This window comes from Trachypithecus francoisi, unplaced genomic scaffold (genome assembly GCF_009764315.1).
Source record: "Trachypithecus francoisi isolate TF-2019V2 unplaced genomic scaffold, Tfra_2.0 Lachesis_group14, whole genome shotgun sequence".
In the NCBI taxonomy this organism is placed as follows: domain Eukaryota; kingdom Metazoa; phylum Chordata; class Mammalia; order Primates; family Cercopithecidae; genus Trachypithecus; species Trachypithecus francoisi.
The window spans coordinates 51,830,736-51,848,749 of NW_022681459.1; the positions used below are offsets into that span (position 1 = coordinate 51,830,736).

The window sequence follows — 18,014 nt, forward strand, 5'->3', positions numbered from 1 at the left end:
CGAGCGGGGTGACCGACGGAAACGCCTCCGAGACCGCCAGCGACGACCCCGCTCGGGCAGCCCCGGATTTCCTCGGCTGCACCGGCGCTGGCAGCAGGGACCGAGGCCCACGTCCGTTCGGGTCGGGCCGGGGCTTAGCGCCGCGCCCCACAGGCGGCCGGGACCCCGCCCGGACCCCTTCGCAGCTCTAGGGGCCGCCGGAGCCTCGCGCCGCCTCTCGGGGACCTTGTCCCCTGGCCTCGGCCTCTCGGGCCCCTCGCCTGCCGTCTAGGAACGAAGGGGCCTTGGACCCGTGCCCCGCCCGTGGAACAGCGCCCGGGCTCGGAGAGGCCCCACGAGGCCGCAGGCGCAGACGCTCCCGGAGGCCTGGGCGGTCACTGGGCTCTTCGGCTGGCTTGAAGGACCCGATCCCCGGGGGAGGAGTTTGGGGTCCGTGTGTCCGAATGAACGCGCGGGTTCAGACGAGCCTGTGGTGCCCCCGCTTTCCATCTCCTCCGGACCCGGCCCCAGAGGACCGTCTGAGAGGCCGGTGACCGCGGATCCTGGACGCGCCTCCCTCCTGTCTGTGGTTTCCCTTTATTCCGGCAGCGGCGCGACTCCACCTTTCACTTACTGGAGCCACATCCAGAACCTTCTCCTGGGGCCACAGCGTGGGCTTCCGAGACCTGTGTGACCCCAGCTCTGCCCCTTCGGGGCTGCGGGTGAAGCCCTCGGGACCCTCTGCATGGGTTGGGAAGGTGACTGGATGAGGGACAACGTGGTGAAGTGCCCGTGCCCAACCCTCCCCTGCAGCCCACAGCAACCGTTCCCTCCTCAGCAGCCCCCGCCTGGCCACTCTGGGCATCCCTGTCCCCTGTTCCCCAGGCCCTGGGCCCTCCTGATCTATCTCCTTGACTCCTGGCCCCAGTCTGGCTCAGTGTGGTCCACACTCTGGAACCTGGTGGGACTGGATATGGAGGGTCTTGAGTGTCAGCAGACCACCTGCGTCCCACCTGGTGGGTGAGAAGGGTCCCACAGGTCAGCATGGAGGGACAGTGACCCTGTCTCTTCCGCTGGAAACCAGGCAAGGTCCCCCAGGGCCCGGCAGGGCCACCAGCACAGGCTGCCCTGGAGCATGGGGGAAAAGGCCGGGATCCTTCATTACCTGAACCCCATTTCCACACGTCACAAAACAGGAGTTTCCAAAATTAGAATTTATTTCAGTTTCTAAGGAATGAATCCCAGAGTGTGGCAGGAAGGACACGGCCAGCTCCTGATGCACACCTGATTTGACTCAACACTGAGTCGGGACAGACACAACCAGAGATGACCTGGGTCCAGGCTGGGGCTGCACAGGCCGTGCGTGTCCTGGACAGCCAGGAGGGAGGTCCCGCACACAGACGGCCGCTGGGCAGGGGGCCTGAGTGGGGCAGGCCCGGCCATAGCCCATGTCCTTGGCCTTCCACATAGGCGCACACATTCTCTGCCCACAGAGGGCCAGGACACCCTGGGCACCCCCCCACTCCGGGGGCTCAGGACACAGGCTTCCAGGTGAGGCCGCGCCTGGAGCCAGAGCTGACGTTTGGCTGCACACAAGCCCACTAGGGACAGACCCCAGAACACGAATCCTGTCCCCCTGGATTTAAGGCTGGTGTTTTTTGACATTTACTTCAGTTTTTCTCTTTGAAATTAAAATTACCTGAGTAAAAGATTTAGAGACATTAAAAAAGCCAACAACACAGAATCCCTGCAGGCAGACGGCACTGGGGAGGTGGCGGCCGGGGCCAGGATGCTGGGGGCATGGCAGGGTCGGCTGGAGCTCAAGGGCTGGGCCTTTGTCCCAGTCTCGCCTGCCCTGGAGCCCCCAGGAGCCGCCCCTGGGCCGAAGCTCCCATGGCCGGAGCACAGGAAGGCACAGTGAGGTAGGGACAGTAGCCATTGTCCCCCGCCCACCACCAGGGCTCAGAGGGCAGCGCACACCTCGGCTCCTCCTCCAAGCCCCTGCCCCTCGGAGCTGGGCGTCTTGTCCAGAGGCCGGTGAACGGCTCCTGCAGTATGGGAGGGGAGGGGCTGCCGGGAGGCCTGAGCTCAGTTAAATAATCCTTTATTTGGGTGGGCTGGGGGAGGGGTGACTGGACCAGGAGGGCAGGCGAGGCCGGGCCCAGACCCCCATGGGGGGTGGCAGGGGCCTCCGGCGGGCTAGGATGTGCCCAGGAAGTGCCATGGAGGCACTGGCTCCTCAGGGGCCCCAGCGGGCGGGGAGCAGTCTCCTACTTGTGCCGGGCCTCGGTCACCCTCTGCAGGCAGTACTGCGTGGCGGGCAGCGACAGGACCAGGCTGGCAGTGCGGCGGCCCATCCAGTACACGCTGTAGCCCAGCAGACCGAAGAAGGCAGCCTTCACAGCCAGCCGAGACACTCTGCCGGAGATGGACGGCGGGGGCACGCTGCGGGAGGGAGGGGGTGCTGGGCCTGGCTGGGGGTGGGTTCCCCACACCGCAGCCCCCAAGTCTGGGTCACCGCCTCCTGCGGTTGGCCTCCCGGGGGCTCAGCCTCCACCTGGGGGCTTGCGGGGCGGGGCTCGCGGGGTAGGGCGGGCGCTCACGTCATGATCTCCTGGATGTTGAGGTCGGTGCTCCAGTTCTTTTCAATGCCAGGCACATGGCCCATGCCCACGACGCCCACAACCACAGAGGGAACACACTTCCTGGGCTCAGCTGTGGGGAAGGACAAGGGGTCAGTACCTGCTCGGGCCTCAGCCTCACAGGCGGCCCCGCGCCCAGGGACAGCCGTCACCGTCAGAGGCCCGAGGCAGCTCAAGGCGCCGGGCGGCCTGGCGCAGCATGTAGGTCAGGTAGACGTCGCGCTCCGAGACGATGGTGCGGTGCAGGTCCGGGAACTCGCCGATCATCTCAGCCATCATCTGCTCCAGTAGGTCCTTCTGCTTGCAGCGTTCCACGTCGTCCTTGCTGTGGAGAGGGTGGCTGCAGCCCCGCAGGGATGGGGCAGGGGGTTGGGGGAGGGCTGGCACCGTGGACACCAGGCAGGGACCACAGCACGTTTGTTTGGGATTTGTGGCGGAAGGAAAGGGCAGGGAAGGCCTTGAGTGGCTGCACTTGGACCTGCACAGGAGGACCTAGAGCCTCCCACAGACCACCCTGCAGGCCAGCCGGGGTCCTGGGGGCAGCCCTACCTGATGGGGTCTGACAGGAAGCACAGGCCCCAAGCCAGCCTGACTTTCTGCCAGAAGGAGAGCGCAGCGATGGCCCTCTTGAAGGTGACAGGGATGGGCCGGTCACCCAGGTGGAACTTGCAGAAAGGCACCTTGCTGGCCTGGAGCAGAGGTTGGGCGTTGGGGAGCAGTGGGAGCCCCAGACCACCCCTGTGAGCCACATCCCTGTGGTCACCCCCTACCTCACCCTGCGCCCACCTCCTTGAAGGCCTCCCTGAACTCGCCGCCCGGGGCCATGCCCAGCTGCTCCGTGATGTGCGCAGACACCTTCAGCAGCAGCATCTGCATCAGCCCCGACATGAGCCCGTTCTGCAGAGAGAGGGAACAGGCATCAGCTGGAGGGTGGGGCTGGGGGTGCGCTGGGGGAATGGCAGGACTGGGATGGCAGGCAGCACCAGCACAGAGCTCCGCCCCAGCCCCGTGCTGTGTCCTTGGCCCCCTCCCCGACAGGTGCAGGACCACCCTAGCATGCAGAGGGTGGGACCACAGCAGGGAGCGCTGGCTCAACAGTCACTTCTCAAAGGTAGCTCCCTTCAGAAAAGGCCTTCACAGGCCGGGTGCGGTGGCTCACGCCTGTAATGCCAGCACTTTGAGAGGCCGAGGCGGGCGGATCACTTGAGGTCAGGAATTCTCTCAGACCAGCCTGGTCAACATGGTGAAACCCCATCTCTACTAAAAATATAAAAATTAGCTGGGTGTGGTGGCGGGCACCTGTAATCCCAGCTACTCGGGAGGCTATGGCAGAATCACTTGAACCCCAGAGGCAGAGGTTGCAGTGGGCCGAGATCACACCACTGCACTCCAGCCTGGGCGACAGAGTGAGACTGCTCCGTCTCAAAAAAAAAAAAAAAAAAAAAAGAAAAGAAAAGAAAAGATCTTCACGAGGCGGTCTGGTGCTGTGAAGGGGCCGCCTTGAGCGGGCACGGACACTGGGTGCTGGGCAGGCAGGCCGGAGAAAGGGCCTCGCCACTCACCTGCCTGCTGAGGCCAGCACAGCACTGCCGCCGGTGCAGACGCCAGGCCACCCACATCTTCAGCAACCACAGCCTGAGACCTACTGCCCTGGGTCTCGCCGGCCGGCCGGGGCCACAGGGGTGTCCACGTGCTGCCCACAGAAGTGCAGCAAAGCCCCGGGGGCCACACAGCGCCGGGCAATTGCTCACACCCTGCACACGCCCAGGGAAGGTCTGGGCCTGAGCCCTGGGAACGTCCCGTCTGATGAAGGGCCCGTGTTTCCCCCCGGGCCCAGGCCACCCTGGAGAGCCCAGGCTAACTTAGGATAAGATGTGCATGGGGCCTTGGTCTGCTGGGACCAACTCCACCTCTGGAGGGGCTGGGGCCTGAGCTCAGCTATGCCTGTGACCAACCCTGGTAGAAACCCAGACACCAGAGCACAGCGAGCCTCCCCCGGGGGGGGACAGGTGAAGCGGACACCTGGTGTCTCACCAGGGCACAGCGAGCCTCCCACGGGAGGGGCAGGTGAAGCAGACGCCTGGTGTCTCCCAGACCCTGCCCCACAGCCCCTTCCCTCTGTGATGCCGCAGCACTGAGCACCACAGCACTGCCAAATTGTATGCCCCTTCGAGATCACTGGGCCCCAGGCTCTGGTGGGGAGGCTCTCCGGCACTGGGCCCTGGCTGGACCGGGGACTGCCCTTTACAAGATGGCCCACAGAGGTCTTTGGTGACTTCCCTCACCTGGAGAAATTAAAAAAATGAAAGGCAGGTGCCAAATGTTTAGGGACATTTCTACAAGATTTCATTACAATTGTTTCCTTTGAACAAGGGGAAGGCAAACTGACTAGGGCTGGGGTCAGGTATCCCTTTGAAAACACAAAGATTGGCCGGGCACGGTGGCTCATGCCTGTAATCCCAACACTTTGGGGGGGCCGAGGTGGGTGGACTGCCTGAGCTCAGGAGTTTGAGATGAGCCTGGGCAAAATGGCAAAATCCCATCTCTACTAAAAATACAAAAAATTAGCCGGGTGTGGTGGCAGGCACCTGTAATCCCAGCTACCCAGGAAGCTGAGGCAGGAGAATCGCTAGAACCCAGGAGGCGAAGGTTGCAGTGAGCCGAGCCGAGATTGCACCACTGCATTCCAGCCTGGACAACAGAGCGAGACTCTGTCTTAAAAAAAACAAAACAAGGCCGGGCGCGGTGGCTCAAGCCTGTAATCCCAGCACTTTGGGAGGCCGAGACGGGTGGATCGCGAGGTCAGGAGATCGAGACCATCCTGGCTAACACGGCGAAACCCCGTCTCTACTAAAAAATAGAAAAAAACTAGCCGGGCGAGTTGGCAGGCGCCTGTAGTCCCAGCTACTCGGGAGGCTGAGGCAGGAGAATGGAGTAAACCCGGGAGGCGGAGCTTGCAGTGAGCTGAGATCCGGCCACTGCACTCCAGCCTGGGCGACTGCGAGACTCCGTCTCAAAAAAAAAAAAAAACAAAACAAAACAAAACAAAACAAAACAAAAAAACGAAAACACAAAGACCAATGAGAAAGTCCTGCCTCTGCAGTCACTGCAAGGCTGGAGAAGTGGGGACAGGAGGAGCCCTGAGCCCCACCCACTTTGGGGCCTGGGTGCGGTACCTGGGGGGCCAGCCTTGCAGTGAGACCTGACCCGTCCCCAGCGAACGCTCAGCAGCCCAGTCCTCGGGCGACAGCCCCGGTCTCAGCTTGGAGAGCCACCCGTTTCCCCCTCCCTTGCCTGAAACTGGGTAATGGAGCCTCTTCCCTTTCTCCTGCCCCAGGGGAGGTCCCCAACCCGGCAATCCCCACGGCGGGCCAGGCACAGCCACACTGACTGGGGGCACGGGCCGTGGGAGGAACCTGGGCCACAGGCGCACAGGTGGCTTTGACTCCGACCCCGACCCGTGGCTGCACACCTGCCTCACAGCCTGCTGCAGCTTCTCCAGGCTGAGCTCCTGGGCCTCCCGCAGCAGCGTGCTCTCATCCATCTTCAGCATGGACACACGGTACTGGCAGAGCTCCACGACCACCACGTCAGGCTGCACCTCCCGGATGGTCTGCAACAGCCACAGGCCACGCCTTGTGAACACGGCCAGCTCCCTGCCCCTCAGCACAGCTGACACCAACACCAGGGGCCCCATCCCAGGGGCAGCCAGCGTTGGCATCACCCCAGGGCTAGCTAACCCCGCTGCTGCAGTGACAGCTCGATTCTTTAAGCAACAAGAGAGGAAGCTGCGAAGCTTGTTCACATGTCAAGTGGGAAGACGCATGAGGCTGTCATGGCTCCCAGGCAGGAAGCCCACCACGCCATTCCCAGGGACCACAGAGTGTTGAAGCAGATGGCCTGCGGTGCACACACACGGGCACACGGGCCCTGCCACCAGGTCCCTTTGAGTGCAGGACACAGGAGCTTACACCAACCCGCGTCCGGGCTGTGGCGGGCGGTGGCGCTCACCTTCACGACGTCCCTCTTGCTGTCGTCGCTGAAGTGGGCTGTCCCCACCACATACACCCTGCTCCCATCTTCAGCCACCAGCTGGGTCACAGTGCGCGGTAGGTTGGGCTGCTGACGCCGCCGCTTTAGCTTCATCTCCAGGAGCAGATTGAAGGCGTCCACGTCGGCTGCAATAGCAGCACAGGCCGTTGTGGGGCCGGGCCCACCCAGGGACACCTCCGGGCCCGCTGGCAGCCTGGGCTCCGGAACCCTCCCGAGTTCTGAGAATCGAACAGGTGCAGAGCACACGCCCCCTGACGAGCATCACACGCCACATGCTTGGCCTGCCTGGTGATAGGAACACCAGCTACCAACTCTGTGAGCTGGATGCCGTCAGGAAGCCGGGGCCTCAGGAGTCCTGTGCCCCATACACCCCATGAGGGCGACCTTGGGAGCTGCTGTGGATGACGCCTGGTGTGGGGGACAGTGTGGGGCGGGTGGTGCAGGGGGCGTAGCTAGGGGAGGGGCTCTGAGGCAAAGCAGGCCCCCCACTCCACTCAGGAGGGACAGGCTGAGGCCACAGCAAGGAGGGACTCCCATGCCGCTCACACTACTTGTGCTCGAGAGCCCCTCCATGCCCAGGGGCCAGCCTGTGCTATTGGCAGCCCCTCCAAGAGGCTCCACTGTCAGGCAGGGCCGAGGAGGAGCTGCTGTTGGGGGGCAGGTCTGCCCTCTGGAGCACCAGGCCCAGCAGCACCTACCCCAGGTCTCGGCCAGGACCCTGCTCAGCACAAGCTCCAAGCCCCTGGCAGCGGTTGGCTGCCTCCCCCTCCTCCTTGACTCAACAGCCCAACATGGGGGAACGTGCCAGGGCCCTGAGGGAGACATACACAGGTTCTGGGGGTCCCCAGAAAGCACCCTGGGCACCGGCTCTGAAGCCTCGGATGACACAACAGGTTCCACGTTGGCCTGCAGGCGGAAGGGAGAGTTCCAGTCAGGGTCCATGTACCCCAGAAAGCCAGGGCTCCGTGGCAATTCCACGGACCACGGACCCTGGAAAGGGCCCTGTGGCCGCTCCGTGGACCACACACCCTGAAAAGCAGGGTCTGTGGCCGCTCCGTGGATCCTAGGCCCCTTCCTGCTTGGCTGTTACTGGCACGGCCGCCATCAAGCTGGGCAGACAGGGCCACCAGCTGCCTCAGCCCAGGGCCCCTCTCCCTCGGAGGTGCCTCCTGCCTGACCCTGGAGAGCCCTGTGAAGATCACCTTTGCAGAACAGCAGCCAGGGACCGACCCCGAGAACCCACACAGTGGGGAGGCCCCCCACCCCTGCCTCTGTGCATCCAGCCCAGCCTCTACCTCACCTCATGCGGTGGCTGCTGCTCCTCCCCGTCCATGGCTGGGCGGTGGCTTCCTGCACCGGTGGGGAGCCTGAGGAGAGGCATGAGAGGTGGAGTTTCCACCTGGAGCCCCAGGCCTGGCTTAGGACTCACTGTGTAGTGCTGTCAGTCTAGAACCATCTGTTGGGTGGGACTGGGGGCTCCTTTCCCCATATCCCCAAATGCCTCCTGCCCATCAAAGGCTACTGAGGTCCAGGGTCCATTCAGGCCAGGCCCGGGTGGTGGAAGGCCAGCAGGTCCCCGGGGACCCCACCATAAGCAAAATGCAGACGGGCCTAGGGCGGGTTGCTGGTGCTCAGGCCTCATTCAGCACAGGGCCAGAGCTGCCCAACCTTCACCGCGGCATGGCGGGCAGACATAGGAAGGTGGCCCTGGGGTCTGCGCCTGATCTCAGGACACAGAACGCAGCTTCTGACGCGTGGCGAAGACCCCAGGGCCTTTGTACAAAAGCCACTTCCCCTTTCGGGAACTACGGCCCAGGCAACGTCAGCACAGACAGAGGAATCCGCAAAGCACACGGTTCAACGTGTTTGGAGCCAAGACCTTCTCTCCCAGATTAAGAGACAAACATGGTGTGCAAGGAACCATGGCAGAAACCCGGACAGGCTGGGGCAGCCGTGCGAGGGGGCTGCCCCGACGCATCCCAGCTCCCCACAGACCCTCAGAGAGAAACCAGGAGCTCAGGCTGGGGGCCCAGGAGCCTAAGGGAGAGAAAGAAAACAGCCAGGCTCCTGTAGCACCAGAGGCACATGCCGGCCAAGACCCATGGCGCCCCTTGAGGTGAGGGCAGGGACCAGCAGGTTGTCCTGAGACTGGCCACGGAACGCCAGGAGCAACTGTTTACAAAGTCAGTGGCTCATGCATGTCCTGGCAGATGGATATGTCGCCAGGCAGAATCATTAAAATATCCAAAACAGGCCAGGCACGGTGGCTCACACCTGTAATCCTAGCACTTTGGGAGGCCAAGATGGGCGGATTGCCTGAGCTCAGGAGTTCAAGACCAGCCTGGCCAACATAGACCATCCTGGTGAAACCAAGTCTCTACTAAAAATACACAAATTAACCAGGTGTGGTGGTGCATGCCTGTAATCCCAGCTACTGGGGAGGCTGATGCAGGAGAATCGCTTTGAACCTGGGAGGCAGAGGTTGCAGTGAGCTGAGATCATGTCACTGCATTCCAGCCTGGGTGACAAAGGGAGACTGTCTCAAGAAAAAAAAAAAAAAAAATGAGCCGTTGGAAACCATTCTGAGCTGTCTAGTCTTGCAAGGTATTGTGGTTTTGTCTTGAAGTGTCTGCATCAGTCAGAGACGATCATCTGTGGAGGAAACAACAAGGCTGGTATGTGCTTCAGAAGGGGCCACTGCCAGGTTCTGCTCTGACGCCTGTGTGCATCTGGGGTCATTTTCGTATCACTACTGCTGCCCACTTCTCAGAACTCATAAGAAAAAGGAACAATGAGAAATAAGATGCTACGTCAGGTTCCTTTCCTCTGCAAACCCTGTTGGCAAACAGCCGCAAGCACAGACCCCAGCCCCAGCCAGGACTCACAGACCCAGCTGGGTCCTGGCCACGCATGTCCGAGTTAAGATGCCTCCAAGCTCAGGTGTCCTCAACTGTGAACAGGAAGGAGCTCTCCGTGCAGTGTCTAGGAGGGCAGTCAGAGGCTGGGGTGGCAGGGACAGTTCTGAGCAGGGGAAGGGGCCTCAGTGCAACCAGAGGCCCCATCTGACGCTGACCAAGAAGAGGGCAGCCCACCCTGAGGACAGCCGGGACTTCTGGAAGAGGAACTGGCCTGGTTTGGGGCAGGTGGTGCAATGGGGCCGTGGTCAGGGGAGGTCAGCTGAGACTAAAGAGACAGCTGATAAACACCAGGCTGGCCTGGGGCCCAGTCCTCATGCCCCCGGGGGCCTTGAGCCTCTGCAGAGGGCAAGGGGAGCCCACCCCACAGGCTCCCCTCTGGGGCCGTGCGGCCTTGGCAGGGGGTCCCACTCCTTTCCACCTGGGTTTGAGCCTGGACCCAACCCTGGCCTGGGCGTCTTAATGGTTGGCACATCCAGGAAGTGCTGCTGGCACTGGTCAGAGCAAAACCAGGCCTCGGCAACTTGGGCTGCCTCCTTCCCCTTTTGCAGATGAAAGCTACAAAACCCGCTGGAAGCTGTTGTGAGCAGCTGCCAGGCCAGCTGGCCCAGACAAGCACCCGGTCCGGGGGACGGCCGCCTCCCTGGGTCCAGCTGCACACGGAAGTTGGGACTCTTACGAGCACGGCGGCGCACGAGGCTGGAGTCTGGGAAGCAGTTTCTTACGAGCACGGAGGAAACTCACACACAGAAGTCAGGACTCTGAGAGCAGCGCAAGGCTGCCGGCGCGCACGGGGGAAACTCCTTAAAGAAACTCTTGTGCAGCCGGTGGGAGGCTGCCTCGGCCCAGCCAACGGGAGGCGCCCACGTTGCCACAGCCCTTCCCCCATGGGTGTGGCAGCCTCAGGTCTGCGGTCAGCCCCCACCCTCCACCCAGCCTGGCCAGACCCGCCTCTGAGGCCGGCCCCGGGTGCGCCTGTGGCCATGGACAGGGCAGGATCTCAGTTGCAGCAGCAGGCGCTGATCCTGACCCCAGTCATGCCACGGGGTGGGCATGCACAGGTCTCCTGTTGGGGCGGGCAGAGAAGCCTTCCTGGCTGGCAGCCAAGCCTTGAGCAGGACGATGTCAGTGCCACCAGAGGCAGTGCCAGCCCCCAGCCCTGGCCCCTGCAGCCTCTCAGCAGAGGTGTGCTGCCTGCAGGGGGCCAGGCGGAAGGTCACTGAGGCCCCTCCAGCACCTAAAGCCCGTGATTCTGGGGGACATATCTGGCAGTCACCCTCACAGTTCCAGCACTCTCTTTCCCTCCTCACTGAGGCCCCTGGAAACTCTAGGGTGTGATTTCAGGTCACCAGCCCTCCTCCCTCTACCCTGCTCCAGGGAGCCATGCTCTCAGACATTTACAGCTGGGCCCAGAGCCTCTCCCAGCTGCCTGGCGGTGAGCAAAGGGCCCTGGCCCGAAAGCCACAGATGCTGGGCCTGGACTCTGAAGTGTCTTCAGAGGCAATGTCTGAAGAACCACCCACCTGGATCCCACCCCTACAACCAACCTCTGGGTCCCAGCAGAGCCGTCACCTGGGGTCCAGCCAGCACACACTGCAGCCACCCCCTTCCTACCTGTCCTTTTCAGATACGCTCAGGCCCATCAGCGGAGACCAGCAGACCCCGGCTGCCCCTGCGGGGGGACAGACACCTCTCCTTCCCAAATCCCCAGTGCTGGCACTGCCCCAGGGAGCCTCACAGCAGCTTCTGGCCTTGTTACCCGTGAGGCCAACCCGCTGGGAGGCAGTGCAGCCTGGAAGGAAGCCAGACGCTTCTATCAGACCAGCTGCACTTCACCCTCACTGCCCCGCACAGATGTCCACCAACCAGGACTGGGGTGGGTGCTGAACACAATTTGTGGGAGATGCCTCCTGAGCACGGGCAGCCGGCAGACAGGGTCCTCGGATCTCAGACCCCAGCGCTTCCCTGGGCAGGATGCTTCAAACGAGCCTCCAGTTAAGGCGGGAACTTGCCTCCGGGGTCAGAGTCCCACCTGCCCCACACAGGTGGCCCTCTCTTGGCTGCAAGCACAAGCCACATTCAGACGCTGCTTTAGCGGTCGGCCTCAGCCTCTGAGCTTCTCTGCCACAGCATGATCTGTCCCAAAGGCAAAGAACAGGGTGGAGACCCACAGGGCAAGAAAAGACTCAGCAGCCTGATTTCAGGAGACCCTAGACACTGCCTCTGAAGACACGTGTTCTCCAAGGGCTGTTCCTCATCCGTAAAAAGGGATATCTGGCTTTGGAAACCATGATCTTCTGTGCAGACGAAGCCTCTGAGAGTCCCCAACAGCGCAGGAGGACATCTGTTGTGCTCAAGAAAAGCCCTAGACACAAAATCAGAGCAGCATCTATAGTCCTTTGGCATCAGAGAAGGCTGTTTGCATCCAGTGTCCCGCAGGGCATCTGTCCCAGGACATGACATCTAGTCCCAGGCTGTTTGCATCCAATGTCCTGCAGCGTCAGGCTCCACAGATGTCTCAGACGGCACATCCCACCTGCCTGCTCAGGCCCCACTGCTACAGACTGAACTGTGTCCCCCAAAACCCACCGGTTAGAGCCCTAACTCCCACTAGGAAGGTATTAGAAGGTGGGGCCTCCGGGAGGTGATCAGGTTCAGATGAGGTCATAAGTGCAAAGCCCCTGTGACTGGGTTAGTACTCCTGGAAAAGACACCACGCAGCTCTCACTCCCCCAGGTGAGAACGCCGCAAGAGGGGGCCTGTCTACAAGCCAGGAGGCTGGATGGCAACCAGTGACCTTTGACCTGGGACATCCAGCCCCTAGAACTCTGAGAAAATTAATTTCTGTTTTTTCCCAGCACCAGTGAGGTACAGACACCTCTCCTTCCCAAATCCCCAGTGCTGGCACTGCCCCAGGGAGCCTCACAGCAGACTACTGGGAGAAGACTACTCGCCCACAGCCCCAGCTACTCAGGAGAGGCTGAGGTAGGAGAACTGTCTGAGGTCTGGAGTTTAAGACCAGCCTGGGCAACTTAGCGAGATCTCATTTTCTTTTTTTTTATTTGAGACATAGTGTCACTCTGTCGCCCAGGCTGGAGTGCCGCAGCGTGATCTCAGCTCACTGCAATCTCCCCCACCCCAGGGTCCAAGCGATTCTCCTGCCTCAGCCTCCTGAGTAGCTGGGATTACAGGTGCCCGCCACCACACCCAGCTAATTTTTGTATTTTTAGTAGAGATGGGGTTTCACCATGTTGGCCAGGCCAGTGTTGAACCCCTGACCTCCTAATCCACCTGCCTCGGCCTCCCAAAGTGCTGGGATTACAGGCGTGAGCCACCGCGCCAGGCCAAGACCTCATTTTTGTTTTTGTTTTTGAGACAGAGTCACACTCTGTTGCCCAGGCTGGAGCGCAGTGGCGTGATCTCAACCTCTGCCTCCCGGGTTCGAGTGATTCTCCTGCCTCAGCCACACAAGTAGCTGGGATTACAGGTACCTACCACCATGTCTGGCTAATTTTTGTATTTTTAGTAGAGATGGGGTTTTGCCATATTGGCCAGGCTGGTCTTGATCTCCTGACCTCAGGCGATCCACCCACCTCAGCCTCCCAAAGTGCTGGGATTATAGGTGTGAGCCCCCACACCCAGCCTGTTTTTGTTTTTCTTTTGAGATGGAGTCTCGCTCTGTTGCCCAGGCTGGAGTGGGTACGATCTCGGCTCACTGCAAGCTCCGCCTCCTGAGTTCATACCATTCTCCTGCCTCAGCCTCCCGAGTAGCTGGGACTACAGGCGCCCGCCACCATGCCTGGCTAATTTTTTATATTTTTTAGCAGAGACAGGGTTTCACCATGTTAGCCAGGATGGTCTCGATCTCCTGACCTTGTGATCTGCCGCCTCGGCCTCCCAAAGTGCTGGGATTACAGGCGTGAACCAACACACCCAGCCCAGCCTATTGTTTTTTTAAAGTTTCCTGGTCTGTGATGTTTTGTTACAGCAGCTAGAGCTAAGACACGCATCCTATCCCCTTCACCCTACTGGAAACTGCCTCCCAGACTCCAGCCTAGCTTCCTAGTGCAGACCAAAAGCTAGCTAGCACCAAATGCAGTTCCCAGAAAAAAACTCATCTCTCAACCAACCCACTAGACCGGCTCAGAAAGCCCAGGTTCCAAACTGGTCAGACCTGGGGGTTGCCGAAATGACAAACTTGGAGGGACCAGGGTGTGGCCCAGAGCTCTGACCTCCCCTGCTTCCCATTTCTGAGGCCTGGCGCCTTTGGCCACAGGAAACCTCTCCCGGGTCTGGTGGGACCGCTTCACGCAGGTGTGGCAGAAGTGGGAGACGGGAAACACACCTGAGCCAGAACCCGAGGCCTCCTTGCCAGCACACCTGGCAGCCCCAACCTCCTGGGACCTGGTCACAGCCAATGCAGAGCCCCCACACTGACCACCATGCAGGGGGCCCCACAGGCTCCTGCCACCCACCCACCCTGCCAGGCCCCCTCCTCGGACCCCACAGCATCAGGGCCTCCGGCGAGGCTGGCCAGCAGCCCCACCAGTCACACTGCAGGGGCGGCGGCAGCAAGCCGGGAGCAGAGACACAGGGCAGTGAGCCTGGCGGCCTGCACAGCCTCTTTAGGGACCTAAAAGCTAGGAGGCGCCCATCTGGAGGCTACCGAGGCTGCGGGAGTCCCGCAGGGACCTTAGCACCTTCGCAAGTTCCTGGTTGTTTCTGGGACGCCAATGCCCAGACAGCTCCCACTCCATTTTTCTTGTAAGAGTTTTGAAAAAGACACACGGCAGCTTCATGGTAGCTCAGTTACGAAGCCCTTTTAAGTTTGGGCTGAGCACAGCGGGGGACGATCAGGCGTCCACTTCGCCCATATGGGAACCCCGCTCTGCTCCACTTGAAGGGCAAAGGCTCCCACAGAGGAGCGAAGCCCCAGGTTTCAGCGGGGCCGGAGGGTCAACGGGGGTCCAGGGCCTCACGCTTGGCCTCCCCCAGCACCCCCAGAGACCCGCAGGCCTGGGCCGCCTTCCTCCACTCTCACCTCGGCCGGCTCCACCGTAGGTGGGAGGCGGGGATGGTTGGGGCCCTCCCGACCCGCGAGGACCCTGGGACTACAGGTCCGACCCGCGCCCTCCCGCGAGGCCGCAGCTGACCCTCCCGGCCCCAAGCCCTGGGGGCTCCGCTCCTCGGCAGCGTCGCTCCAGGCAGCGGTGGTGGGGAACGCTCAGGGCCTGCTCCCACCCCAAACCTGACCCGGGCCTGACCCCCACGACCTGCTCCCCCGGCTCCGAAACCTGACCCCAGCCTGGCCCCCACGACCTGCTACCCTGGCCCCCAACCTGACCCGGGTCCGGCCCCCCACGACCCTGCTCCACCGGCCCCAAACCCTGAACCTGACCCCCACGACCTGCTCCCCCGGCCCCAAAACCTGAACCTGACCCGGGCCTGACCCCCACGACCTGCTACCCCGGCCCCAAAACCTGACCCGGCCTGACCCCCCCGGCCCCCACCCCCCGACTCGGGCTAGCTCCTCCCGCCCCCCACAGTCACCCCATGGCCCTGACCCGGGCCCGCCCCCCGCCCGGTGCCGGGCCCCGTCCTCACGCACGCGCTGTCCACGCCGCGCGGCGTACCAAGGCGAGGCAGCGGCGCTCCTTAGCCGGCCTCCATGCGGCGCGGGACCTCAACGGACCGGGCGGACTGGGGCCGAGGGGCGGGGCGGGGCGGACGGGCCAAGGGCGCCGGCGGCCGCGCGGCATGCCGGGAAAGGTAGTCCCACGCGCTTCCCGCTTGGCCCTGGCCTGCGACTGCGGACTACACTTCCCAGGGGGCCGCGCGTGAGGCCCCGCCCTACCTCGGCGCCCCCGGGTCCTAAGAAGCACCGGCAGGCACTAGGGAGGCAGGGTTCGAGTCCCGCCGCGGCCACGGCCTTGCGAGGCGCGCCCACGTTCTCTGGTCGCAGCTCCCAAGCTGTGAAATGGGGACAATGCTCGCACGGCGTCCACAGGGTGGTTTGGAGTCGAATAATATTGAAATGTAACTGTTTTGTGAGCCGTCAGTCCCACACGAAACGGACAGCCCATAGTGGCAAGCAAGGAGCCAAGAACACGGGATTGGGGAACGCGCCGACAGGGCCTCGGCCCGACCCCCTCCCCTCTGGGGATCGGCCTAGTCCATCCTCCGGGGGTCAGCCCAGAGCCGTCCCTGACCCGGGACTCATGCCTCAGCGGGACCTCAGCCTTGCCGCAGGTCGGGGCAACCCGGGGAGGTCGGGCCCCAGGGGCCCCGCAGCCAGCCCGGCGGAGAACCGGGACCGGGCGGGAGTCTTAGGGCGGGCCGACCCCTGGCCTCATGGACCCTGGCGCGCGGTCACTTCCGATTGTCCCGAGGGCCCCAGGGGGACCCGGCTGGCCGCGGCCACCCCGACGCTAGACCCTCGCTGTGCGCCTTCGGCCCCGAGGGCAGGGAGAGACTGTCTGGCCCCACCCGCCGCGCCCCTCCTGCCCGGGCTCCTGGCCCCCTTGCTGCACCCAGCCTCTCCCAGGGCGGCCAGGGCCCGGCGGCCAAGTTGCTGCGCGCTGCAGGGAACGGCGCGGACGGGGGATTGGGCGTAGCGAGGGTCCTGGGCCCCCAGCTGCTGCGCCGTCCGCCTGCCCCGCTCGCCTGCAATGGTCAGGCCGCGCATCCCGGGCCCACGACTTCCTCCTCCACGACCCCGGCTTCTTGGCTGACCTGGCGCTGGCGCTGGGCTTAGTGCAGGCGTGGGCGTGGCGATGGTTTGCCTGCGGGCTGCATGCGCGGCCCCCACAGCCAGCTCCCCGAAGCTCTGCACCCACCTCTACCGCGCTGACCCAGCCCAGGGATCAGGTCCTTGGAGCGGGGCCTGCCCTGGGGCCAGGACTCCAGTCACCAGGGAACGGCTGCTGTGTCTTCCTGCCAGGCGCTGATGAGTTAGTTGGGGAAAGGGGCCAGGTGGGGCCCAGCTGGGGAACCCTTTAGAAGAGGGAGGAGGGCGCACCTCTCTACTCCAAGTGCCCTAGGACCAGCTACTCTCTGGAGCTAGGGTGAGGATCTCAGTGAGGACTGCCCCGCGCAGGAACCTGCAGCGAGCCTGGAAGGCTGACCCAGCAGGCCGGGCGTTGCGGGAGTCCAACGCAGCGCCCAGGTCCGGTCTGGGTCTGCCTGAGGCGGTCCACCAGGACTCCGTGCTGGGGAGCCTGCTTCCTTCCAGGTTCCAGGAAGGGAGGCCCCGGCCCCAGCCCCAGGTTCTGAGGAGCTACCCCGGCTCAGGTGGCCTGCAGGGGTCCCCTCAGGTCCCCAGTCCTGAGTCTGTGGGTGGTCCTCCCGGGGTTCCGGGGGGTGGGTGAAAATGACTGTCCACACAGCAGCAGGCTGGGCTCCCTGCTGCAGGCTGGGCTGGCTGCCCACTGAACTCTCTTACACAAGAGGCTCCGCCCCCTCCTACAGCTTCCTGGTCCCCAAAGAGGCCTCTGTCCTCCTGCGTGAAGGATACTCACTTTGGGCCTCTGGCTCACACCCTCTCCATTCATTCTCATTGTTTGCTGCCTTTGTGGTCATTCTGCCTTTCTGACCACAGCCACATCCTCACAGGAGGGCAGCGGTTGGCAGTGGCCCCGGCTCTACCTCATACATTTCTCAGCGCTGGGTTGGTGTGGAGGGAAGATCCCTGGCCTGGGAGCTGGAGGCCTGGGTTCTCAGTCCTGGCCATCTGGCCGTCTGGAATGGGTGCAAGGTCCTCCCGGAGCCCCTCCTTCTCCACGAGAGGGACAGTACTATCCACCTGCCAGGCCTGCCTATGCTCAGGGAGGGTGAGGGGCAGGGAGGAGGCACTATTTCAAACCAACGCCGGCCCCTGAGCTGCAGAACGACCCTCTGGCTCACCTGGGCAAGGTGGCCGGTCGGGGAGGGGAGGTGTCTGAGATCCCACCCTCCGGTGGGCAGTAGACAGTGGAGAAGCAGAACTGCCCTCCGATCCGGCGGGGGTCCCCTACAGGGCTGCACTAGGCTGTGGGGGGTGAGAAGCAGAAAAGGGGGAGATTGAGTCCTTGGGGAGCATGTGGGGGAAACTGAGGCAGGACCTCAGCCGCTGGCCCTGCACCACCACCCACACCCCAGGCTGGGCTTGTCTTCTAAAAGTCTGCTCCCAAGCCTGCTTTTCTCTGGGCAGGCTCTGTACCTTCCGCTGTAGGGGGCAGGCAGGGTTGCCTTGGGAAGAGGGTCAGGTGGAGGTGGAGGACGTGCACTCTGGGGTGCCAGAGCTTTTGAGGCCCCGACCCCGGGGGGCTGGCCATGTGGATGCCCTGTTCATGGAGCAGCCAGAGGAGGTGTTTCTTGAGGTGCCCTGGGGGCAGTGAGGAGGAGTCCTAGGGAGGGTGGGGGCCCTCAGGAACAGAAACAAACTGTG

General features: G+C 62.8%; 1 protein-coding gene across 7 annotated transcripts; it reads right to left on the reverse strand.

The window, feature by feature from the left end:
• Positions 1 to 1,178: 1,178 nt before the first annotated feature.
• On the reverse strand, positions 1,179 to 15,324 carry TRABD (TraB domain containing). Of its 7 annotated transcripts, none has more exons than XM_033233502.1 (11): positions 10,334 to 11,363; positions 8,264 to 9,326; positions 7,975 to 8,041; positions 7,502 to 7,580; positions 6,633 to 6,799; positions 6,094 to 6,234; positions 3,408 to 3,518; positions 3,171 to 3,310; positions 2,774 to 2,946; positions 2,583 to 2,694; positions 1,179 to 2,424 (listed from the first exon to the last, which is right to left on the reverse strand). In XM_033233502.1, the coding sequence occupies exons 2-11, from the start codon at positions 8,314 to 8,316 to the stop codon at positions 2,250 to 2,252; spliced, it is 1,218 nt and encodes a 405-aa protein (XP_033089393.1). In that variant the 5' UTR covers positions 8,317 to 9,326; positions 10,334 to 11,363; the 3' UTR covers positions 1,179 to 2,249. The 7 variants fall into 7 exon arrangements, with proteins under 7 accessions (XP_033089393.1, XP_033089395.1, XP_033089398.1 ...); XM_033233507.1 differs by lacking the exon at positions 8,264 to 9,326 and adding an exon at positions 9,626 to 9,803 and having other exon boundaries at positions 2,069 to 2,424; XM_033233504.1 differs by lacking the exons at positions 8,264 to 9,326; positions 10,334 to 11,363 and adding an exon at positions 15,198 to 15,324 and having other exon boundaries at positions 1,183 to 2,424.
• Between the last annotated feature and the right edge of the window lie 2,690 nt (positions 15,325 to 18,014).

Excerpts from the sequence above, each read along its gene's own strand:
- TRABD (XM_033233502.1), bottom strand. The coding sequence starts at position 8,316 with ATGAGGCCTGAGCACCAGCAACCCGCCCTAGGCCCGTCTGCATTTTGC. Across the intron at positions 7,581-7,974 it reads AGCAGCAGCCACCGCATGAG|GCCAACGTGGAACCTGTTGT; the intron begins GTGAGGTAGAGG and ends TTCCGCCTGCAG. Across the intron at positions 2,947-3,170 it reads TTCCTGTCAGACCCCATCAG|CAAGGACGACGTGGAACGCT; the intron begins GTAGGGCTGCCC and ends CCCTCTCCACAG.